The sequence below is a fragment of the Tympanuchus pallidicinctus genome, unplaced genomic scaffold (assembly GCF_026119805.1).
Source record: "Tympanuchus pallidicinctus isolate F22 unplaced genomic scaffold, pur_lepc_1.0 scaffold3, whole genome shotgun sequence".
Taxonomy (NCBI): Eukaryota; Metazoa; Chordata; class Aves; order Galliformes; family Phasianidae; genus Tympanuchus; species Tympanuchus pallidicinctus.
In genome coordinates, this window is record NW_026294747.1 from 13,446,140 (window position 1) to 13,466,949 (window position 20,810).

A 20,810-nucleotide genomic window follows, 5' to 3' on the forward strand; every position below is an offset into this window, starting at 1 on the left:
TGAGGAAGAAACCCAGTGAACAGCAGGAAGAAAAAATAAATAAATAAATAAATAAACACAAAGCAATAGTTAACATGAAGAGAAACACATTTCCAAGTGAAGTAATGCAAGTGCTTGAGTGACAAATGAATGAGTTCCTTGCAGAAAAACCCAAGGAGAGCATAAGCAAGCTTCAGGCAAGACCTTCAGGGAAGACTGTGAGCAGTCATCTGTCTTAGCTCTGTGAACACAAAACATGAACAAGAGCATTGCATGGGAACCAAGAGTGGACACAGCGTTCAAGTTTGGGTACCTTTCCCATGGAGTAGATGACAAGCCTCCATCCCTTGCTCCCCCTCCCTTCATGCTAGAGCAATGCACCGGGGACACGAGCCAGCAATCTCAGAGCACTTCTACCAGCCTGCAAAGCTGCTCAGAAACAAAGGTTCGCACTTACAGGAGGTTCTGCACTGTGTTGTAGAGACACTCAAGTGTGACACTTCTGGACCAGGTTCCTCCAGAGAACCACCACATGATGGAAGCACTGGGCTCATGGATCCATGCAAGTTGCCCCTCGTAGCCATCTCCCCACCTTTACACTGATTTTCTTCCCTTCAGCATACTACTAGCACCAAGTGGACAGGGACTATGCAGTGACTAGTCCAACATGACACCAGATGTGTACATCTAATTTCCATGGAAGACACTGTTGGAAAAAAGAGAAAAAAACAAGTCCAGCAGCCCAACAGCAACTGTGCTCACAGTAAAAGCTCAGACAGAACAAGTGAGTAATCCAGTGGCTGGCTCCTCTTTCCCAGAAAGAATGAGACTGGGCACATAGAATTTCCTTACATTAGGACTGAAAAACCTTCAGCCTCTGCTTAAATGAGTCTTTCTCTCTCCCTCTAGTGTGTCCCTAAGAGCTCCCCATGCTGTACTTCTGCCAGTACCAGCCTTTAAGAACTGCTGCAAAGAAAGGCCATCACATATGCATCTTGTCAGCACTGTCCTACAGACCCCACACTGACAGTCATCTCATTTACCCATGAGATGTTGTTAAGGCTATTTTCCTTTTGGCTTTTCTTCTTCAGCCACTATGCCTGCTTAGCTCCATGCCATCTTCCTTGACAGGGAGCGCTTCAAGCATGCTACGTTGATACCGCCAGGCTGCAGGGACATCTCCAAACCCACCAGTAGGTCCTGATGGCACTCTTGAATTTTCAGTGGGTACCGTGCCCTCACAAGTTCATAGGCTGCTAGCAGCCTCATGCTGTGCTTGACCATCAGGTATTGGATGACACAGGTAGGGCCTAAGGAGTAACCATCCCTGCAGTGAATGAGCACACGCTTCCCTTTCTCCATCAAGGCTTCGATGCACTCGTTGATGACCAGGAAGCATGGCTGCCTTATTTCATGAAGACTTCCATGCAGGAAAGCCTGGATGTCAACCCTGAGGCGTGACCAGTTGTGCCTGAATCCTCCCCTCCCACAGGTGCAGGGGATGATGCTCAGGCTGTGGTCACTGGGCAGGCTGCTCATGTCAATGATGCTGTTGATGCCATTTGTGCACAGCTCTCGGCCACTGTAGGCTGCATTGAGGTTCCCCAGGTAGATGTATTCAGTTATCCGAGCAATTATGGGTCCTGTGAAGGGGAAATGTGCAGATTCTTCTGATTTGGGACCAGGGGGCTCTTCACAGTGAGAGCTCTTCTTCCAGCTCCCTCTGCTAGACTTCTTGGAGCCAGCACAAGGCAGAGAGCTGTAATCAGGCTCAGAGATCCGTGATGGTGGTGAGAAGAGGGAGAAGAGGCTGGAGAGCTTGGCCTTGGAAGGAGAGCCTGCTGAACAAGGCAGAGGAGAAGGAGATGTGAGACTGGGTCTGAGGGCACAGGAACAGGATGCCATCTGCAAAACAGGAAAGGATGGATGAGTCAGCAGAAACTCATTTCTCCAGCTGCAGGGGCAAGGAGACATAAGCTGGCATTTAGACTCCAATGCATCAGTGGATACTAGAGACTCCAAAGGCCTTGCACATCATCGTCCCAAACACCCAGCCCATTCCCATGGACGGAAGCACTAATATACATTAAGTGTTCACCTGGACCTGCAGACTGCTCCACCAGCCCCAGAGTGCTGTGTTGTTGGAGCAGCCATCTCCTGCTGATGCTGGCAATAAGGAGCAGTGAGTCCCACCATGCTGAAGGGCAACAGGCACTACATTCCCATGCTTCTCTTCATGGGCCCCACTTACTATCAGGTTTGGACAAGAGGCTGTAGGAATAATACAAGTTAGTATAGGCATACACAAGTACTTAAGTGCTTTCATGAGCAGCAGGAACATCTGCTTCCTGAACCTCAGCCTCCAGTGATGAGAAGCTGTATTCATGAGTGAGGAGCCCTAAGCTCAGATCTCACTTCTCACAAGGACTTCTCCCACTTCTGTCACAGGCACGTAGCACAGAATGTGCCTTAGTCCCTAGCCTTGGAAAAGCCAACAGCTAACACCTCTGCCCAAAACTGAAGTGATGCCCCGAGCAGCTGGGAGGTGATCCATCCATCATTCCCTTGGGATAGAATTATTGCAGTGACCTGACACCTGATCACAGGCCTTCCTGGATCTGGGCAACTTCACACATTGCTGAAGACCAGAACGAGAGCCAGAACATGTCTGGAGAACAGACTGACACAGTCGTGTGCTTAAATGAGTACGGTTTCAACACGTCTCTGCTCTCAAAATGTCTTAGGTGGACTGTGCCAAAACAAAGCAGCAGAATACTGTGTTAGGGAAAAAAAAAGAAAAAAGAAAAAAAAAAGAAGAAAAAAGTGACCATAAGGCTCAGAAAACAAAGAACAGAAAAAAACAGAACTCAAGAAATCTCATTGTATTGAACTCTGGCAGCTATGGAGACCTGCAATGGCCTCACCTACCTCTGCAACACTGAGAAAAAGCCATGGGAGAAGAGAGCTGCAGGGAGGTAGGCCTCTGGAAGGTCTTCTGGATGTTCCTCAGAATCCAGCCTGGTAAGGGGAGAGATGAGCTTAGACTGGAATACAACCCAGCACCCTGCCCCAGTGAGCACCTTTCAAGAACACTGTCCGTACCCAAATGTCAGAGGTGGTTTGGGATGAGTGCAATCATAGCAACACAGTACAGAGACCTTCAGGAATTTTCTTCTGGATTTTGCAAATGCGAACCTGTCCTTTGTCATATCTAGAATAAAGTTCCCCACTGGATTCTTGTAAAATCAAGGTCAAGTATTTTAACCGAGCTGCCAAAATTGTGGCTCCTGTGCTCTGAATTTTAAGCAAGTGAAGAGAAAAATATTCCCAGTCTAGGTAAGCTCAGAAATTGGCTGGGTCTCCATCTGGACAAGTAAACTCCATACTCACCTCAGGCAGTGGAATGGGGATCAAAACATGCAGTTTTCTTCATTCTAAACAAATGCTGAAGGGTTCATGTTTTGAGGTGCCTATGCCTGTTGCCACCAGCCAGCTGGCTCAGGCAGGGATGTCTGCAATGTCCACAGTTACAAGCAGGATAATGGAGCCCTGACTCAGTTTCAAGCTTGTTTGGAAACCCACCATCTTCCTAGATACCACTCATAGGATTTCAAATAAAACATGGGTCTGGGTTTTTCGTTGTTTTTTGTTTTAGTTTGGTTTGGTTTTTACAGCTTGAGGCCTCATTTCAAAACAGTTGTTCCCAATTAACTTCAAGGTATCAGATCTGTTCAAACGGAACTCTAGGGAGTGACCATGTTGTGTGAAGCTAGCATAGCTGGATAAGAAATCCCTCCTTGTTGGCATGCATGCACTCACCCACCTGTGACACTGTTCTTCTTTGGGGAGCACTTTTTGCCCTGCAGCATAAAAGCCACTGCATCCTCATGCTGCTTCTCTGATGGCTCCATCCTGCTGAGGCCTGAGATACATAAAAATGAGAGGTTTAGGTTTTTCTGTTGGACTGCAATGTTGGGACCAAAGGAGCCTTTCAGAAGCAGGAACAACCTCTTTGCATCCCTTACGAGTCCTGGGTTGTTTGGGGAAGGAGGTTTTCTTCAGCCTGCAGATATGGAAGTGATCCCAAAGTAAAAGGGTCCTGGAGACACCTCCATGTCATGAAACTGATCCAGAAGCAAACTGAATCATGGAATCGTTTGAGCTGGAAGGGATCCTTATAGGCCATCTGGTCCAACTCCCCTGCAATGAACTGGGACACCTACACTAGATCAAATGCACAGAGCCCCATCCTGCCTGAACATGAATGTCTCCAGTGATGGGGCATCCACCACCTCTCTGGGCACCAGAGCCTCACCCTCCTTACTATAAAAAACTTCTTCCTTATATCCATTCTAAATCTCCCCTCTTTTGGTTTGAAACCATTCCCCTTGTCCTATCACAACAGACCCTGCTAAAGGGTTTGTGCCCCTACTTTGTTACAGCCCTCTGAATAAACCCTGTTAAGGCAGGAACAGCAGCAGCCAGATTGCAATGGAAGGAGCAAGAGATAAGAAAAAGAGTAGGAACGGGGGTAGAAGAAGTGGCAGGGAGTAGAACTTTTATTTTAAAATAAGAATTGTTTTTTAAATGTTCATTATCTGCAATTGAACAGTGAGTATTTCTGTAACTAGGCTAGAAGGTGATGGCTAACAGAATCCAGATCAGAGCACCTGCAAAGAGGTTAGTTTTATTTATCCATAAATATTTGATGTCCTAGCACTCAGTCTTTTAATTCCCTTGAACATATATCCTCAGAGAAACCACACATGGGGGTCAGCCTATCTGTCCCTTAGAATCTGAGCTCAAAATCTGAGCTCGCAGATCCACGAATCGCTTTCTCCAGATGCTCACTTCCCTTGAAGTACAAACTCCGAGTCATGCATGGCGCAGAGAGTGCAGCATCCCGGTTATGGAGGCACCCGGAAGGGAAGGCGATGGGGGAAGGGGCAACGGATGGGAAAAAGAGAAAGGGATCAGGAAATAGGGAGGACAGGAAGGGGCTCCTTGCCTGTGTGAGAAACAAAGAGGCGCACCGCAGCAGTCCCCTCCTCACTCACCCACAGTTGCAGCACAAAGTCTCCCACGCTCCCTCCGGGACCCCACGCTCTTTCCTCTCCCCCTTTCCAGGGCAGCCACCCCCACAACACGCAGGACCCTGCCCCAGAGCATCCCCCCTAGGCGGGCGTTTTACCATGGGCAGGGACACGCAGCCAGCACTGTAGGGCCAGGACCCTCGTTCCCCCCATACGGACCCCTCATCCCTCCCCCAGGGAGCAGCAGCAGCAGGGCAACCTGGGAGACGTAGTTTCAGCGCTAAGCGTGGCCCAGAGATGCACGGGGGAGTCAGCCCTCCACCTCCCCTCCACTATGGGGGCACTGACTTCCCAAATCCTGCCTTTCATGCCCCTTGCTCCGAGCCCACCCATCCCACAGGCCCCCGCTGCTTTTCCAGGCAAACAAGCAAACTGTGCTTTGCCTCCAGGTTTCAAGCCAGAAGGCATCCTGCTCTCAGTATTTTGTTCCCCTTTCTCTCTCTCTGCAACCACATTAAAAATATTCCTTAAAAGAAAAAGCTGCAATTGGCATAAGATCCTGCAAGTCCTGGAGCTGAGAAGTTTTAAAAAAGAAACATGTCACACGGCAAAGTTTCACAATAAAATGGTGAGATAAATATTCATTAACTAGCATCATTATAAAACAGGCAGGCTCATTCCTTGTGAGGGAAGCTTAGATAGTCTCCAGTGCTCAAAAATTGTGAGACTAGCCAAAAAATCTGAGCTGGAGGAGAGCCAGTGCATAGCCAGGCTGAACAATGACAGCCCATAATCATTTTCTTCTCACAGCAGACAAATGGTGACAAGCATGTGTAATGTTCAGCATTAGCCTGATACCGATTTCCAGGCTGATTTCTTGAAGTACAAAAACTTGAACAGATAGTCATAAAATCACCAAATGAGGGAATAATTATCTTTGAGAGAGTTTCCTTGATGTCACCTGCCACAGCCCCAAGTAGGGCCACCATCAGGGCTGGATCCAAAGCTAGGTCCTGCTCAGAACCACATGGCAAGAACTTCTTCAGGCATGGAGATTCCCACCCAAGGTCTGATCACCCTCAGGATTATTTCCTTCTTCTCCTTCATACCAATTGCATTTCTCTTGATATGCCCAAGGCTTGTTGCTTCTTGCTGGTCAACAGTGTTCAACAGACTCTTCTTGCTGCATGTTGCTCTATTTTGGGGCAATTTGGTGAGTCTTTGATTCCTCTGCCAGAAATCAGCCCAAATTACAGAGTTTTGCAGGGTCTGGGAGTTCTCATTGCACCACATGGTATGGTCTGCAAGGAGGAGACCCAGGCATGCACCACAGCAACAGGCTTTTCTCTCCTACACAAGCCCCTGTTTCTAAAGGAAGGATACCTGGATAAAGAGGCAGAGCTCTAACTGGGACAACTGAGGACACAGAGACTCAGATCATTCAACGTGTACCTGCCCTGCCCTCTAGATGAAGATGTGGGAATCCAGCACAGGCACACGTTGAGATTTCACCTTCAACTAACATTGCTTTCTTTTATCTTCCACTGCAGCATTTTCCTCTTCCTCCAGAAGTGCATTTCCGTGGTCAGTCCTCCAAGAGCATAAGGAAGCCATTTGGGCAAGAGACACAACAGCGACAAGGGGACAACCGACCAGCCTTGCTAAGGCCATGGGGACATGCTGATGGAGAGCCAAGACGAACCCAGCCTTTCTACCCACCAGTCTTAGCACAAGATGGAGCCATCCCCCTTCCTATGAATAGGCTTCCATGTGAGCTGTGCTCAAGAGTAAAATAAGTTACAATCCCCTCACCCTTTCCTCTTGAGGGAGCAGATCAGCAGGTGGATTTATGCCTCAGTGAGGCTCATCTGGGGCAATAGTACACCTGCCCTGATGAGCACTTACTGGTTGGGTCCCCAGCTGCCCCCAGAATTCTCACACAGCAACTTTCCCTTCTGCATCACCCCCTCCAGTTTGATTTAAGGTTGGAGGCTTTAACTCATTCAGCATCCTCCTGTAAGTATTTCTCAGGTGACTGATTTCCTCCTCCGTTTCATTAGGGGCACCCAGCTCATGCTGTTCTCCCAGCAGAAGCCACACTCCACTTGTCACAGCTATCCCCAAACAGCTCTGTAATTTCTCCCCCCATCACAGCAAAGGCAAAGCCCAGGGGACATTTATTAAGAAACAGACTCAGTAGCTTTTTATAGTTAAGCTTGGGTCATTAATCTCTATCAAGAGCTTTCATAATCTTCCTCAGGCTCACCGTATTTGTTTAACTCTCTGATAGTCACTGCATGGGTCTTGGGATAATTGCAGATTAACTGCTTTTCAATATTAATGGCTCTTCATTAATGCTTTGAGCTCTCCCTACTCCAGAGCCTGCAGCTTCCTACAGGCTGCCTGGTGCAAATTACGTCCCTTTTGTAGTTTGAGGCCAAATACAGTGAAACAAGCCCAAATCTTTGTGCTATGGCTGTTTGTTTAACAAAGGAAGAAGGCTTTTCCAGGTGTATTTTGGAGTAAGAGCAATTTCTTTGCCAGGAACAGAGTGGGGTCAGGCAGTGTCTGTGCCAATCTGGCTTAAGTCTTCTCAACTGAATTAAAATTCTCTTAAGAGCAATCCCCTTCTTTGTCAGCTCATTGAAATACTAATTCAGGGAGCTGGGAGGCTCCTGAGGCTGCAGACAATGCAGAAGATCCACCTCAAAACAGGAGGGATTTTTAGTTACCCACCTTAAGGCACCTCGAGGAGGATGTGAGGGCACAAGCAGCACCTAGACTACATGAAACCCACAGAGAACTGACAAGACGGCTGCAACTCAGCCTTAATAAGCATAGCATTCACAAGGTGGTTTCCTAAGAGGGTGGGTCAAGAACTGGGATGGGCTGCCCAAGGAAGTGGTGCAGTTTCCCATACCTGGAGATATTTAAGAAATTTATGGACTAAGGGACATGGTTTGGTGGTGGGACCTATTAGATCCAGCTGATGGTTGGAATCGGTGATCTTGAATGCCTTTTCCAACCTGTGATTCTATAATAATAATGTTCTATTCAAAAAATATCAAATGACACAATGTTTTTTTCATAAGCTTAAAGCTCTCTGTATTCATCCCCCAGCTGCAAGTGGCTGACACAAGCCAGTTCTGCATCCACATCACCCCCTCCAGCATCACCCAGGTGCAGAGCTGCATCCAGACACCTCTGAAAACCTTCATCCTGCCCAGTGATGAGTGAGCAAGGGTGCCAGAGCTGCCTCTCGCTATCTGGTGGTCAGAGGCAGCTTGAGGTGGGACTTCAACCCCAGGGCCTTGTCCACCACATCGGGGGGTTGCAGGCTGTGCCACTGGGCGAGGGGACGCCGTGGGTTGGACAGCATGTCAGACCAGTGCTGCAGCTGGTTACCAGTGGCCCGACAGCCCAGGAAGAGTTTGCCAATGGGCTCATTCTTGGTCACTTTGTCATAGTCCCAGACGGAGATGACCACATCCACATTCTGGTGGGGACATAGGAAAAGCTGTCAGTTGGACCTTCATCAAAGCAGAGGCCTGCTCAGCCTTGGGCACTGAAGAGAAACCCACCTGAATCTGATTGAAAGGCACCTCAAAGACAAATGCCTCATTGAAATAAGGGCTCAAAGTATTTTTCTTCACACTCGTCTTCTTCTTCTTCCACTTCTTCTTGTTCAAGATGAGATGCACCTTGACAAAAGGATCTGAGGAGAGAATGGACATGGCTCCACACCAAGAGTCCTTGAGGTTTTACAGGTCTTAGTGCTATCAGTAGCACCAGGTAGAGAGATGTGAGTGCAAGCAGACCCTGCCTACCTGAGAGCCCATGGGAGTCCATCCGCTTCAGCTTCTTGGCCTCAATGATGAGCACTGTCAGCTTGCCAGTGCTGGGGACATAGCGCAGTGAGAAGCAGATCTCACCCAGCCGCTCTTGCTGATAGAGAGAGGGGCCAGTGAGCTGGGAGCTCTCAAGGCAAAGGATACCCACTGCTTTCTCTCACTGTGGAGTGGTGGAAAGAAAAGCAGCACCACATCTCACCCCATGATGTGTCCCACCTGCTAGGACCAACCTCCACTTTGCTGGCCACCACTAGGTCGCTCCACTGCTCAATGATGTGCTGCAAGCTGACACTGGCCAGGGGCAGGCGGACCTCACCAATGATGTCATGCTTGGCAAAGCGGTTGAAGTCGAAGATCTGCATCACCAGCGTGGCCTCGGACACCTCTGCCTGGGGCACCTGCAGGGAAAAACCCAGCAACCCAACCTCACTCCCTGTCACATGCAATGGTGGGACAGACACAACAGCAGGTCTTTCTGTTGCTTTCCCACCCTGGTAGCAAAGGAATCCTCAAGGTAATCAGCAGCAGCTGTTGCTTCCTACCTGGAAAGAGAAGCTCTCGTTGAAGACAGGGTTCAGAGTCTTGCGGTAAACTTTGGTCTCATACTTCTTTCTCATATCTGATGTCAGGTAGACAACAGCGTAGGGATCAGATGTGCCACCACTGTCCATGGCCTTCAGATCAGCTGCCTGCTTCACACCAACTTTCAGCTTAAAAGGAACAATGCGCGAGGTCATTGTGCAGAGGATAGTAACAGGTGACAAGCAAGCAAGTGCAGCAAGGAGGATGTCATCCCACTACATCAGTATGCCAGCTGGGTGCAGAGGTGCACCCGGTATGGATGCCTGGGTCCTGCTGGACACCAAAGGATTCTGCCAGAGCACAGCCTTGCAGCAGCCTCACCTCCTGTGCACGGAAATTGTACTCCAGAGAATACTGAAGCCTTCCTCTTCCTGTCTCCTCTGGGCTCAGCTCCAGGGCCTCCATCTCAGGTTGCACCTATGGCAAAGAGCAACACAACCCTCAGAACAAGGTTCCAGAGCTTTATGTTTCCCCATACTAAGTGGCATGGATGGGACACCCAGGTCTGAAAGCCCGTGGTGACAAAGTTCACATTCCTGCTCTCCATCCTGGCATGATGCATCGTATGGATCAATTTGCTCTAAAATCACATTTAAAAGAGCCTCCCCCACAATCCCAGCCCAATTGTGCACCCACAAGCAGTCCCACCACTCTGGGCATGTCGTGGGGAGATGGGCATCACAGAGAAAACCTCCCTGCTAGGAGAGCTGCAGGGGACAGGAGAAAGCAGAACGCACAAGGCTAGCTGTGGTGGAGCCACTGAAGGTGAGCAAGCCAATTTTCTCCTTTTTCTTGGGCTTCTTCTTGCCACAGCACCACCTGATGATGCAGATGAGGAAGAGGAGGAGAACAGCCACTGCCACTGCCACAACAATGAATGCCCATCTGGGTACTGGTGCAATGAAGTAAACAGAAGAGTTAAAACCAAACAAAACCACACAAAGTGCATTTACAATGCCCTCCTCGTGTTTCGGCATTACAAAGATGTGTTTTGGGGCTTGAGCTTAAAATCCTGGAGAAGATCACTATGATCACCAAATCCAACTGCAGTCCAACCCCGTCATTCTCACTGAACTATGCCCCTCAGTGCCACATCTACCCATTTCTTGAATACTTTCCAAAGAAAAAGGGGCAAACCCAGCTGTACTCACATGGGATGTGGCTGACAAAGCCATCAAGGAAGCCTGGTGGAGCTGTGGTGGTAACCACTGCACTAGCAGGGGGTGGGGAGGCCGTAGCCCAGCCGTTCCTCTGTGACTTGGCCATGGCAGAGTGCAAGTGACCTGAGGACACAATAACAAAATGAACAGGGGTGGGGATTTCATATGCAGAAGTTCACATGCTGCAAGTAGCACAGAGTTCTAATGAGAGTAAACACAATTAAAATGTTAAGATAAAGCCCAGAGTAAGCATTTAGGGCTCGGCTGCATAGGAAATGAAGTATGAAATGGAGTGGAGCAGTTCCTGCAGGCAAGGCGGGCTCTGCTCAAACAGTCTTTTCATTTAATCCCCATCCCCTCTCAGCAGCCAATTCCTGATGTCATATAGCCTCCCCTTCTCTCCTTCCCCTCTTACAGGCTCAGGCTCGGCTCTATCACCCCAGCCAGGCTGTTGCCCACATGCCAGGTGGCAGCAATGCCACCACACTGGTTCACAAACTGAGCCAGCCTGACTTGTGCACATGGTGAGCACCAAGCAGAAACTTCAGTTTGTTCAACTGGATGCTGAAGCCAGCCAGAGGATATCTTACACTAGGAAGATTCAAAGGGACTAGAAAACACCTCCAATAGGCTCCTGGAGGACAGCCTCTATCAAACCTCAGCCCAGGGCACTCCTCCCAGTGCTGTGACAAGGGCCAGCAGGTATGCAAGTATTTACCTTGGCCACACCAGCACTGTGAGGCTCCTCATACAGAGATGATCTTTAATTTTTTAACGAGGCTTTGCTGTCTGTAACTGCAGGGATAAAGAGTTGCTCTCTATCTCCTCTGGGGCAGCGGGATGTGGGACATATTACCTGCACAGAGTCATCTATATGGGACACCAGTGCCATCAGGGATGCAATTTCAGCTCACAGAATTCCCACTCGGTTTTTATGGCTAGAACCTCCTGTTCCTCCACACAGAAATCAGCAGCCTGGTGACAGACCTGTGCTATTCAGGAGGCTCCAGGCTCAAGCTTCAGATTGTGACAGCAGGTGGACATAGCAGCAGCGGCAAGCAGGTGCCCATACAGCACAAATTCAGATGTTTCATCATGCTTTTTCCACCAGACCCTAAAGGACTATCCTTCCATCAGCCCTCATTAAAAGGAGAAGTTCATCCTAGCTCTGGGGTGTGACCCAAGCTACTGTTTTGGGGCAATAGAGACATGGTCTGGGAACATCGAGTATCCTGGCTTCTGCAAAAGGTCTTAGAGAGCCCTGCCCTTCTCCCCTAAACCCAAAACCAGACTTACCACTGTGTTGTTTCCAACCTCAGTCTCCTTTCCTCTCTGCTTGGTCTCCTGCTACAGCCACAGTGCATGGTAGGAACATGCTGGGGACAAGAGAGGTCCCTGCCAGGAATAGAGCTATAGGCACAAAAAAGACATTGGCTTTCCCATGCACAGTGCAACCCAAACTGGAAAGTCTGCTTTGCCAACCCAGGAACCTGTGGGCCCCACCTTCCTGCTGACCCAAGCTGTGCTCACGCAGGCGAAAAGTCAGCAGGGAACTCCCAGCCTAAGCAGGAAGAAAAACCTGTGCTCCTGGCTGAAGAAAACTGCCCTGGAAAAATTCAGTTCTCCAAGATATCCCAGTATAAGTGCTAGGATATGCACAGCACGTGGCTCTGTGAACTTAGCGCAAGGGGTAAGTACACAGTCAGAGTGATTTCAGCAGCATCCCCATCTCATATTTATTCTTACACATTTCTTCCCTTGTGTTCCTGCTGCATGGAGGAAAAAGAGGTGGTGTGGGGATATTTAGACACCAAAAATTCAGCACTTAAGAGGGCAAGAGGCACTGGCACAGGCTGCCCAGAGAAACTGTGGATGTTCCATCCCTGGAGGGGCTCAAAGCCAGGCTGGATGGGGCCCTGGGCAGCCTGAGCTGGTGGGGGCAGCCCTGCCCAAGGCAGGGAACTGGGTGGGCTGTAAGATCCCTTCTGATCCAAGACATTCTGTGATTCTACAATACTTTTTGCTCTGTATTAGGAAGAGTTGGAGGGTGCACAGAAGAAATATATAAGAGAAATTTGGGTTAAAGGGAACATATCCAATAAAAGCATTCAGGGAAAAAGCTGTGCATGCTGAGTACGTCAGTGGTGCTGTCTGCAGAAGCGAAGCACCTTGGTGAAGCAGTATTGCATGGCAGCAAGACCCCTGTTGCAGCCCATGAGAGGTGATTTAGTAATATGTGGCAATAGCCCCAGTTTTCTGCAAAGGGTCCTAAAAACGGCACAGCAAAATTACAGATTTTGCTCTTTGTCCCTCCTGAATAGGAACTCCTGTGCTTTTTGGTCAAAAACACGACAGCTATGCACACAAGGGCTAGGAAATGAGAGATGTACCTACAAAAATAAACCTAATTGCAGTGCTTGTGGGCAGCGAGCAGAAATAAAATAAAAGCTGGTCAGGAGGCCGATGTAGAAATGCAGCCAGGCATGCAGCCAGCCCGCAGGGCTGACTACAAATCCCATCACGCCAGGGGAAGGGCTGTGCCTCGCACGCAGCTGCCTGCTTCCTGCTGGCCCCAGAGAGATATAAGCAGCAGCACCTGGGTGAAGTGGGGCAGAGGAGTGGATGCTGCGTTAGATGAGGAGACAGCGCTGGTGGTGAGTTTGGATCTTTGTTCTAGCAAGCCTCAGCTGCTTCTTTCCCAGCTGGAGGCACACTGTGTTTGCTCTTTGCTACGCTGCAGGGAGCTGCAAGCATCCACCATGGATGCTTTTCCATATGTGTATATATATACACACACACGGTGCTGTGTGCGCGTGTAGCTATGTGTATAGATATTATATACTTATCTGTATAAATGCTGTCTGTAAACAATACTATAGGCAGATAAAGAGGAATGAGAAGTCAGGCATGGTCTTCCCGATTTCAAGGGATGGAGCAAAAATTAATAGGCTTGCTCTCCTTCCGCAAAGAGCAGCTCAGCTCCACCTCCTCTCCTTTCACTTTCACTTTAAGAAAAGGGAAGAGGAGTCCCAAAAACACGGCATGTGTTAAGAGCTGCTACTTGGATGGAATCTCTACAGGGGACATTTGTCCCTGCTGAGATATGGGCTGGTGGCTGTTACCCCACTGCTCTGTGGGAGGAGAACCTTCCCCACACAGGATGTGGGTGGAGAAAGTAGGGTGATGCTTTGCAATGCAGGGATATAGAAGCATCAGGCTCCTTGCAGATCATGCACCTATATACATTACATAGATAATCTGTGATATATAATATACACACACACACACACATATATATATATCCTGCAACGTATCTCTTTCTACACACCTCCGAAGGGATCAGTGGATGGGGTGTAAGTTTGTGCTGAGTCTAACAGTGGTTGCTCAGCTCAGCTGCATGAGCAGGCCAAGGGCAGAAATGCAGCCAAGAGACAAATTCCAGACATGCAGTGACAGCTCAATGAAGTGGGCATGTCAGTCTTAATAAAAAGCCTGAAAAAATAAGGTGAGGTAGAGGAAATCTGAAGTCCTCCAGCAGCAAGCACAGCAGGACAACAAGGAGGGTGAAGTCTATGCCATGCACTTTCCTTCTGGTCTAGGCATGCACAGCCTCCCATTCCATTGATCAAGTAGCACATCAAATGGGAATTGAGGTTTTAACTCCCTTGCCAATCCCAGCACATCTGTGCAGAGCCGTTATTGCCTCCTCTGCTCCTCAGAGAAACCCCACAGCATATTTGTAGGAGCTGTGGGAATGGGAGCCATTCCCAGTCCACAGGCTGAATCCCTCAAGTCCACTTATAGAACCAACTAGTGCAGAGAAATGAAGCATATGGTGAGATGGTTACAGAAGCCACAGGACCTGGTGTGCAAAAATAGCAGCGCGCAGCACCCCAAGACTGCATTCTGCCAGACATGGGTAAGCCCAGCCTGCACAGATAGCTGTGGTGTAGGGGATCCTGCATGTGCAGGATTGGCAAATGCTTGTTCACCACACATCCCAACTTACTTGTGTCTTCGACATCTGCAAGCAATCTTCAACACCGTGATCTTGTTCATATGTAGATAGAAAATGATCTGTCAGACAAAAACTACCAGGAATCACAGTAAGGAAGAAGAAGCCTAGCTGGATATTTCAGGTCTTTTATTACATGATCAGTTCAATGGTGTTTTCTCTCATTTGAGGCTGAAATTGGAAGATGGCAGAGCCTGAAAGCACAGTCATCAATACTGATGTGAAACAGGTAAGAGTTGCTCATTACAAATGCAGATCCCTAATTTCCAAAGCACATTTTGAAATGCCACTACAGGAGATGACATAACCTGAAACTTTGGTGGCCGAAGTTGTTTGTGCCTTGGGTTGCACAAGCAAAACATTTGCTCAGGTTTAATTTTGGAATGACCAAAGAGAAAACAGTAGTACAAAGAGAGCTTTCATCAGTCTCTCCAGAGTGGAGATAAAATAAGAATCAAAGCACCAGGACATGCAGGGAATGCCAGAAATGCCCAGCTCAGTATGAGCAGATGACTACGCTGACTACAGCTGTGCTGTGCCCATAGATGCACAAATTATAAAGCAATCTTCTTCCACGTGAGCTGTCCTCAGAGCACACTGCACTTATCAGACAGGTTGGCATTTCACAACTGCCTGCTCCAACCTCAGTGACCTGCAGATGAAGATCAGGCTTGGTATCTCTTCATCAAAGTCTCTCTGGCGGTGGAGGCAGGAACCATGACACACGAGTGATGCTTCCAACACGTAGACCCACCACCTCACACCACAATCCATTGTGGCTCTTCCATTATGTTCCCCCAACCCATCTCTGCTCTCACCTTGCAGAAAGATCCCAGCGAGGCACTGGTCATTGCAGTGACCACCAGAGCCATCTTCAACTTGGAAGAAGAGCACCAGCTCTACTTAGAAAAAGGAAAGGAGGAATACGTGAGGCACCAACAGGCCAACCAGGACAACCCCCTTCCCCCAGGCACAGCCTTTGCCTTCATCCAGGTGAGCTCCAGGGCAAACATCACTCACAGTGCAGGGTGAAAACAGCCTTTCTGCCCCCAGGTCTCACCCCAACTGGCTCCCACCCACCCACCCACCCCATCCAATGACCACAAGATTTCCATACAGCCCTGAAAAGCCATCAGTGATGCCCATTACAAAATGGTCTGTTCCCACAGGCAGCACAGTATGTGAATAAGAAGATCCTGGAGAGTAACCCAGCAGAGAAGGGCCTCTTTGATATCATAGTGCTCTCCAACAACAGCCCAGAGAGTGGCGTGCGCATCATCAACAGTGCCAAGCATTACGGTAAGGTTGCTCATCCCTGGGGGTATGCCCCCTCAGTGCTCTCTCCCCAGCACTGCATCCATGGGGAATACAGAGCCAGGGGAAAGCATGCAGAGACTGGGGAGGTGAAGGGGTGCTGCAAGGAGGACACAGCCCCATAACAGACTTTGCTCATATTCCCTGTCCCAAGGCCTGGAGATTTCCAAGTTCTGCTTTGTCAGTGATGAGGACTCCACGCAGTACCTGAAGTCCCACAGGGTGAAACTGTTCCTCTCAGCTGACAGGACAGATGTCTGCAATGCCCTCCGAAGAGGTGTGTCTTTCTCTCCATCTCACCTCCCTCAAACCCACCATATGCTCGCAAGTGGCCTGCACCAAGAAGCAAAGCCAGAGCTCATCCTGTTATGTGGGAGAGAGAACAAATGGCATCTTGGTCACCAACGTATTCTTTAATGGTTCCATTTTCCTTCAGTTTCCATCTATAGCCTACAAACGCTAGGGCTTGTCAGAAGCCTTCACAATTAACTAAATTAACTGAATGTTCCATGTATAATTCTGACTGCAGATCCGCCATGGGCTGGTCATTCCATGCCTGCTATTTAAACCTTCCAATGACTCCCATGGCTTTGTGAGGATGCCATACCAATTTCTTTTTTTGGCACAGAAAGAAAGAAGAAAGAACATGCTTGACCTAGATCTGAGTATGTGCAGTTCCTGACAGTTCTAATGGGGTTAATCCCCTTATTAATTTGCTTGGGTATGAGTGCATCGGCTGGCCAGGGTCTTTCGGGTCAGGAGCAAGCCAACCAGAGCCCAGACTTCCCTTAGCTATGAATCTTGAAGCCTCATGATGATCATCATTGCTCTAACAAGTGTCTCATCTGGGGCCTCAGCCCACAGATGAGAGCAGGCAGGGAGCAGCTTGTAAGAAGAGACCTGTAATTAAGCCAATTACCCCAATCAATTGAAGGTGCCAGTCCTTATTACTCACAGCACGCTTAATCTGGGCATTAGCACCAGGCTTGGCAGAGGGACTGAACGCCAGGAGGAGGGCTTCACATGCATTAACACCCCAGCAGTTATCCCAGCAGCCATCAGCATCTATCCAGTCAAATCAGCAGCTCTTCTTTGTGCTCCCCAGATAATTCAGTCTTGGAAAGGCCAGGATGACCCTCATGGAAAGCATCCTTGATGAGAGCCCAACCACACCAGTGTCTCTCCGTAGGACATTTGTAGTGTGAGATGAGACCACAGAGAGGAGTTGCTCGCATGCAAGATGCCTCACGATGTGGTATCTCTTATGTCCTCCACAAACCCATCTTGCTTTATCTCACAGGGGTCTCGGCAGCACTCGTCTTCCAGCAGGAGGTACAGGCCCCCAGCACCCCGCTGCGTGTGGCCTTTGATGGAGATGCTGTGCTTTTCTCTGATGAGACAGACCAGGTCTTCCGGGAGCAGGGCCTGGAGGGAGCCATGCAATATGAGCGGGCGATGGAGGCTGTGCCTATAGGAGAGGTGAGCAAGGCAGCCATAGTGAGCATGTCCTCTGTTAGGGCATTGCCACAGGCAGCCAAAAAAAAAAGCACAAATCCTTACGGTTTCCCTCTGCGTTTACCAGTCCTCAGTCCCTAGGCTGCCTGACTTGGTGTCCTACCAAAAAGAGGAAAAAGCAGACTGAACAGGCTGGGCAGATGTCTCCATGTTTCCTATGCAATCTCAGGTGTCTTGGTGTGTTTGCAGGGTCCCATAAAAGCCTTTGCCATGCACCTGGGGAATATGCGCAAGAAGTTCAGTCAGGAGGAGTCCCCCATTCGCACCTACCTGGTGACAGCCCGCAGTGGCCGGGACATGGGCATCCGAGCCATCAAGACACTCCGGGAATGGGGTCTGCCCATCGATGAAGCCTTCTTCATGGATGGGGCTCCCAAGGGCCCCATTCTTGCTCAAATCCAGCCACATATTTTCTTCGATGATGGCCTTCATAACATCCAGGGGGCTCAAGATGTGGGTGTGCCCTCTGCATGGGTCCCCTCGTGCTGCTGACAGACTAAGAACCTGCAGCCTTCCTTTTCCCTCTCCAGCAGATAGGACTGAGCCAGCTGAAGGCAGACCTGGTGGGAGGGAAAGAATTTCCCAGCCTGCAACAAGAACCCCAGGGGGTAAAAGCATTGCACAGGAAGACGAGCTACCAGGGAAGACCTGATGTTCAGTCCTGCTCCTGACACAAGATCCTCCAGGCCTCAAAAACCAAGGGTTGCAACCACTGCAGGAAGAACAAACACCCTGTTAGGAGACTCACAGCCCCTGGAGCAGCAGCATAAAGACCACGGACAAGGTTGCAATACAGGTCCCTCCAGGAGAGGGCACTGGAGACAGCCACCTACACCAGCAACTAGATAGGGAGCAGAGCTTCAGGCTATTACTCCACACCTCCAAACAGCAGCATAAGCCAAAGCCTGTGCTTAAACAGGGACGTGGGTGGTGGACATAGGAGGAGGGGTCCTAGGTGTGCCTGATTAGGGTAAATGGGTTCTGAGTGCCCTACCCTGATGACCCTGTGTAGGGATGACTTTTCTTTCTCCGTTTTGACTCTGCTTCTAATGTTTCCAGACGAAAAGCACCCCCCAAAGCTTCCCCTGCAATGCAAGCTTCCCCTTTTCTCTCTAGGGCTGGATGGTAGGGGCTGCCACTAGAGGCTGCTGCACTGCCTTGCTGTCACCTATGCTACTGGGAAACACGGTGGGTCCTCAAAAACCACCATCAAAAAACAGCCATTTACCCCCACTCAGTCTTGAAACTGGAAATTCTCTCCACTGTGTAACTTTCCATCCATTTTTTCAAAAAGGAAAACAAAAGAATAATAAACTGAAATACAGATTTCAGGGCAGACTACAGAGAAATTAGTTTTGGTTTCTTGTTGTTGTTTTTGAAGGATTTGTCACCCTCACCAATGCTTTTTCACTCAGTAAATAGTAAATAACAGTCATGTGATTTGCTGGTGTCTCTAGTTGAGCATGCTTAGTGTAATATCTCAGAGCTGCTTTGCAGACATCGGGGTTTTTTGTCCTGTTCTTACCTCAGATATGCACACGGGGGGCCCATCAAGCAAGGCTGATCACAAGAAGCCTTCAGTAGGCTCTGGATTAGCTCCCTGCAGAGCGAAGGCCATCAAAACCCTCATCCAAACCTCAGAAAATGCCAATTTTTTTAATGTATCACCAGTGAGTCCCATCCTGTGTACCATCGTACCTCAATGTTAGCTCCCACACATTCCCACCCAAGCGACTTTTACCTCCTGGACCACAGAGCTGCGGCTGAGGCAGCTGCCCCCACTACAGGCCATGGGGTGGCCACTCGTGTTCCCATCTGTGTCTCTGCTGCTCTGGTTTTGGGGCAGGTTTTGCTCTGCACGAAGAGCTGCTGGATGAACTCACCTCCAAAACAACTTTTTTCCAAGTCTAGATGCTGAAATCACATGTCTAAAAGTAGCCACATCAATAACATCAGCTCCTAATCATTTGCTAATAGTGCTAAATACCTGTCAGCCTCAATCAGTGAGCAAACATTAATTATGGTGCGTTCCAAACAAGCAGGGGAAGATGTTCGTCACACTTTTATGGAGGTCAGATATTGTCAGGCAAGGTGGCCCAGTATTGGTGTTTGACTTCGCTCATCATGCAGGGCTTGGTGGCATCGCATGGTGGGGACTTTGCCCCCTATGCTGCTCTGGCCTTTTCCGATGCTGATGTGGTTTTGAAAGATGAGGCAATCCCTTACCCCCGGGTGAAGATGAATGTAATACTGGCCTTGGGTAAGGGGGATTAGCTGAGTCAAGGCTCTGGGGATGAGAGCACATGAGCAGTGGCAGAGTGCAAGGTGCTGAGGCAAGGGGAACACACCACGTGCCTTCCTCCAGCACTGTCAGGAGGAAGGATGACAATGCAAAATGTGTCCAAAATGGGGAAAAAAGAAAAGGAAGCACAAAGTTTGGGGGATTGCATCATATAGGGCCAACTGCTACTGCTTTGGGCCATTGCCTGTAGCTTTCCCCCCGCTGTTCCAAAGGTGGAGCATCGAGAACAGCCTCCAGCAAGCACTGCTTCGTTAGCCATCTGCTGCGTGGGGAAACGTCTTGCTTCCATCTTACAGATACCTGCAGTAAACTCATTAAGGGTTGGGACAACAATGCTGTCATCGTTGCCTGGGATAATCCTAAAGTCTTGGCTGTCCCAGGCACTTCCAAAGGTGCACAGAGGGCTCTTGCACTTGGTTTTGGCCATTGCTTCTCAGTATGTTTTGGCAACTCACATTGCCCCAGCCAAAGCTGCTAAATGCTGGGGCCCCCCCAAGGTATAGTCCCAGCACTCATGGGACACCCCCAGCACCCTAACCCTAAGCCTAAGGGCAGATCCATCTGGAAATTAGAGGAGATCATTAAAAATAGTGCTGGTGGGAAAAAGAAGAGAGATGGCCCTCACTATGCATACTTGGAAATACATCTCCCCCATGGAATTCGAGTGGTCTCCATGATGACCACACCCTGCTCTGCTCCATTCCTTGTCATTTATCTCCCTGGTGCCCCCAGGGGCATTGCTCAAGGGATGTGATATGGGTGCATCGGTGCCAGTACTGCCCATCACATCCTGGCGTGGGAGGTAATGAATCGATGCCATTATCAACACTGCCATCCATCCCATCAGTTACTGTTCCCTGTGCTTGTATACACACATGCAGACACAAAAACACATACACACCAATCCCTGCCAAAAAACCTGGAGTGAGGCAAACACCACGAGCTCCCTGCCCCAGGGACAGTCCCCGTGGTAGGTGCCAGGCAAGAGCCTGGAGCTGGCAGCTGTGGGGGCAAAAGGACAGAGTGGGGAAGGATGTGCGAGCCCCCATAGCAGAGAGG

General features: G+C 49.3%; 3 protein-coding genes across 3 annotated transcripts; 1 reads left to right on the forward strand and 2 right to left on the reverse strand.

The window, feature by feature from the left end:
• Positions 1 to 818: 818 nt before the first annotated feature.
• Positions 819 to 3,984, reverse strand: LOC128086817 (uncharacterized). Its single transcript, XM_052695773.1, has 4 exons — positions 3,803 to 3,984; positions 2,908 to 2,997; positions 2,078 to 2,250; positions 819 to 1,884 (listed from the first exon to the last, which is right to left on the reverse strand). The coding sequence occupies exons 1-4, from the start codon at positions 3,888 to 3,890 to the stop codon at positions 1,084 to 1,086; spliced, it is 1,152 nt and encodes a 383-aa protein (XP_052551733.1). The 5' UTR covers positions 3,891 to 3,984; the 3' UTR covers positions 819 to 1,083.
• A 4,046-nt stretch (positions 3,985 to 8,030) lies between these two features.
• On the reverse strand, positions 8,031 to 12,072 carry SYT8 (synaptotagmin 8). Its single transcript, XM_052695772.1, has 9 exons — positions 11,902 to 12,072; positions 10,597 to 10,728; positions 10,183 to 10,337; positions 9,767 to 9,862; positions 9,406 to 9,573; positions 9,094 to 9,261; positions 8,840 to 8,957; positions 8,594 to 8,727; positions 8,031 to 8,508 (listed from the first exon to the last, which is right to left on the reverse strand). The coding sequence occupies exons 2-9, from the start codon at positions 10,709 to 10,711 to the stop codon at positions 8,275 to 8,277; spliced, it is 1,188 nt and encodes a 395-aa protein (XP_052551732.1). The 5' UTR covers positions 10,712 to 10,728; positions 11,902 to 12,072; the 3' UTR covers positions 8,031 to 8,274.
• Positions 12,073 to 13,150: 1,078 nt separating this feature from the next.
• On the forward strand, positions 13,151 to 18,801 carry LOC128086610 (cytosolic 5'-nucleotidase 1A-like). Its single transcript, XM_052695423.1, has 7 exons — positions 13,151 to 13,259; positions 14,791 to 14,849; positions 15,446 to 15,613; positions 15,790 to 15,919; positions 16,089 to 16,211; positions 17,235 to 17,413; positions 17,639 to 18,801. Exons 2-7 carry the CDS (start codon positions 14,805 to 14,807, stop codon positions 17,939 to 17,941), a joined length of 948 nt encoding a protein of 315 aa, XP_052551383.1. The 5' UTR covers positions 13,151 to 13,259; positions 14,791 to 14,804; the 3' UTR covers positions 17,942 to 18,801.
• Positions 18,802 to 20,810: the final 2,009 nt, after the last annotated feature.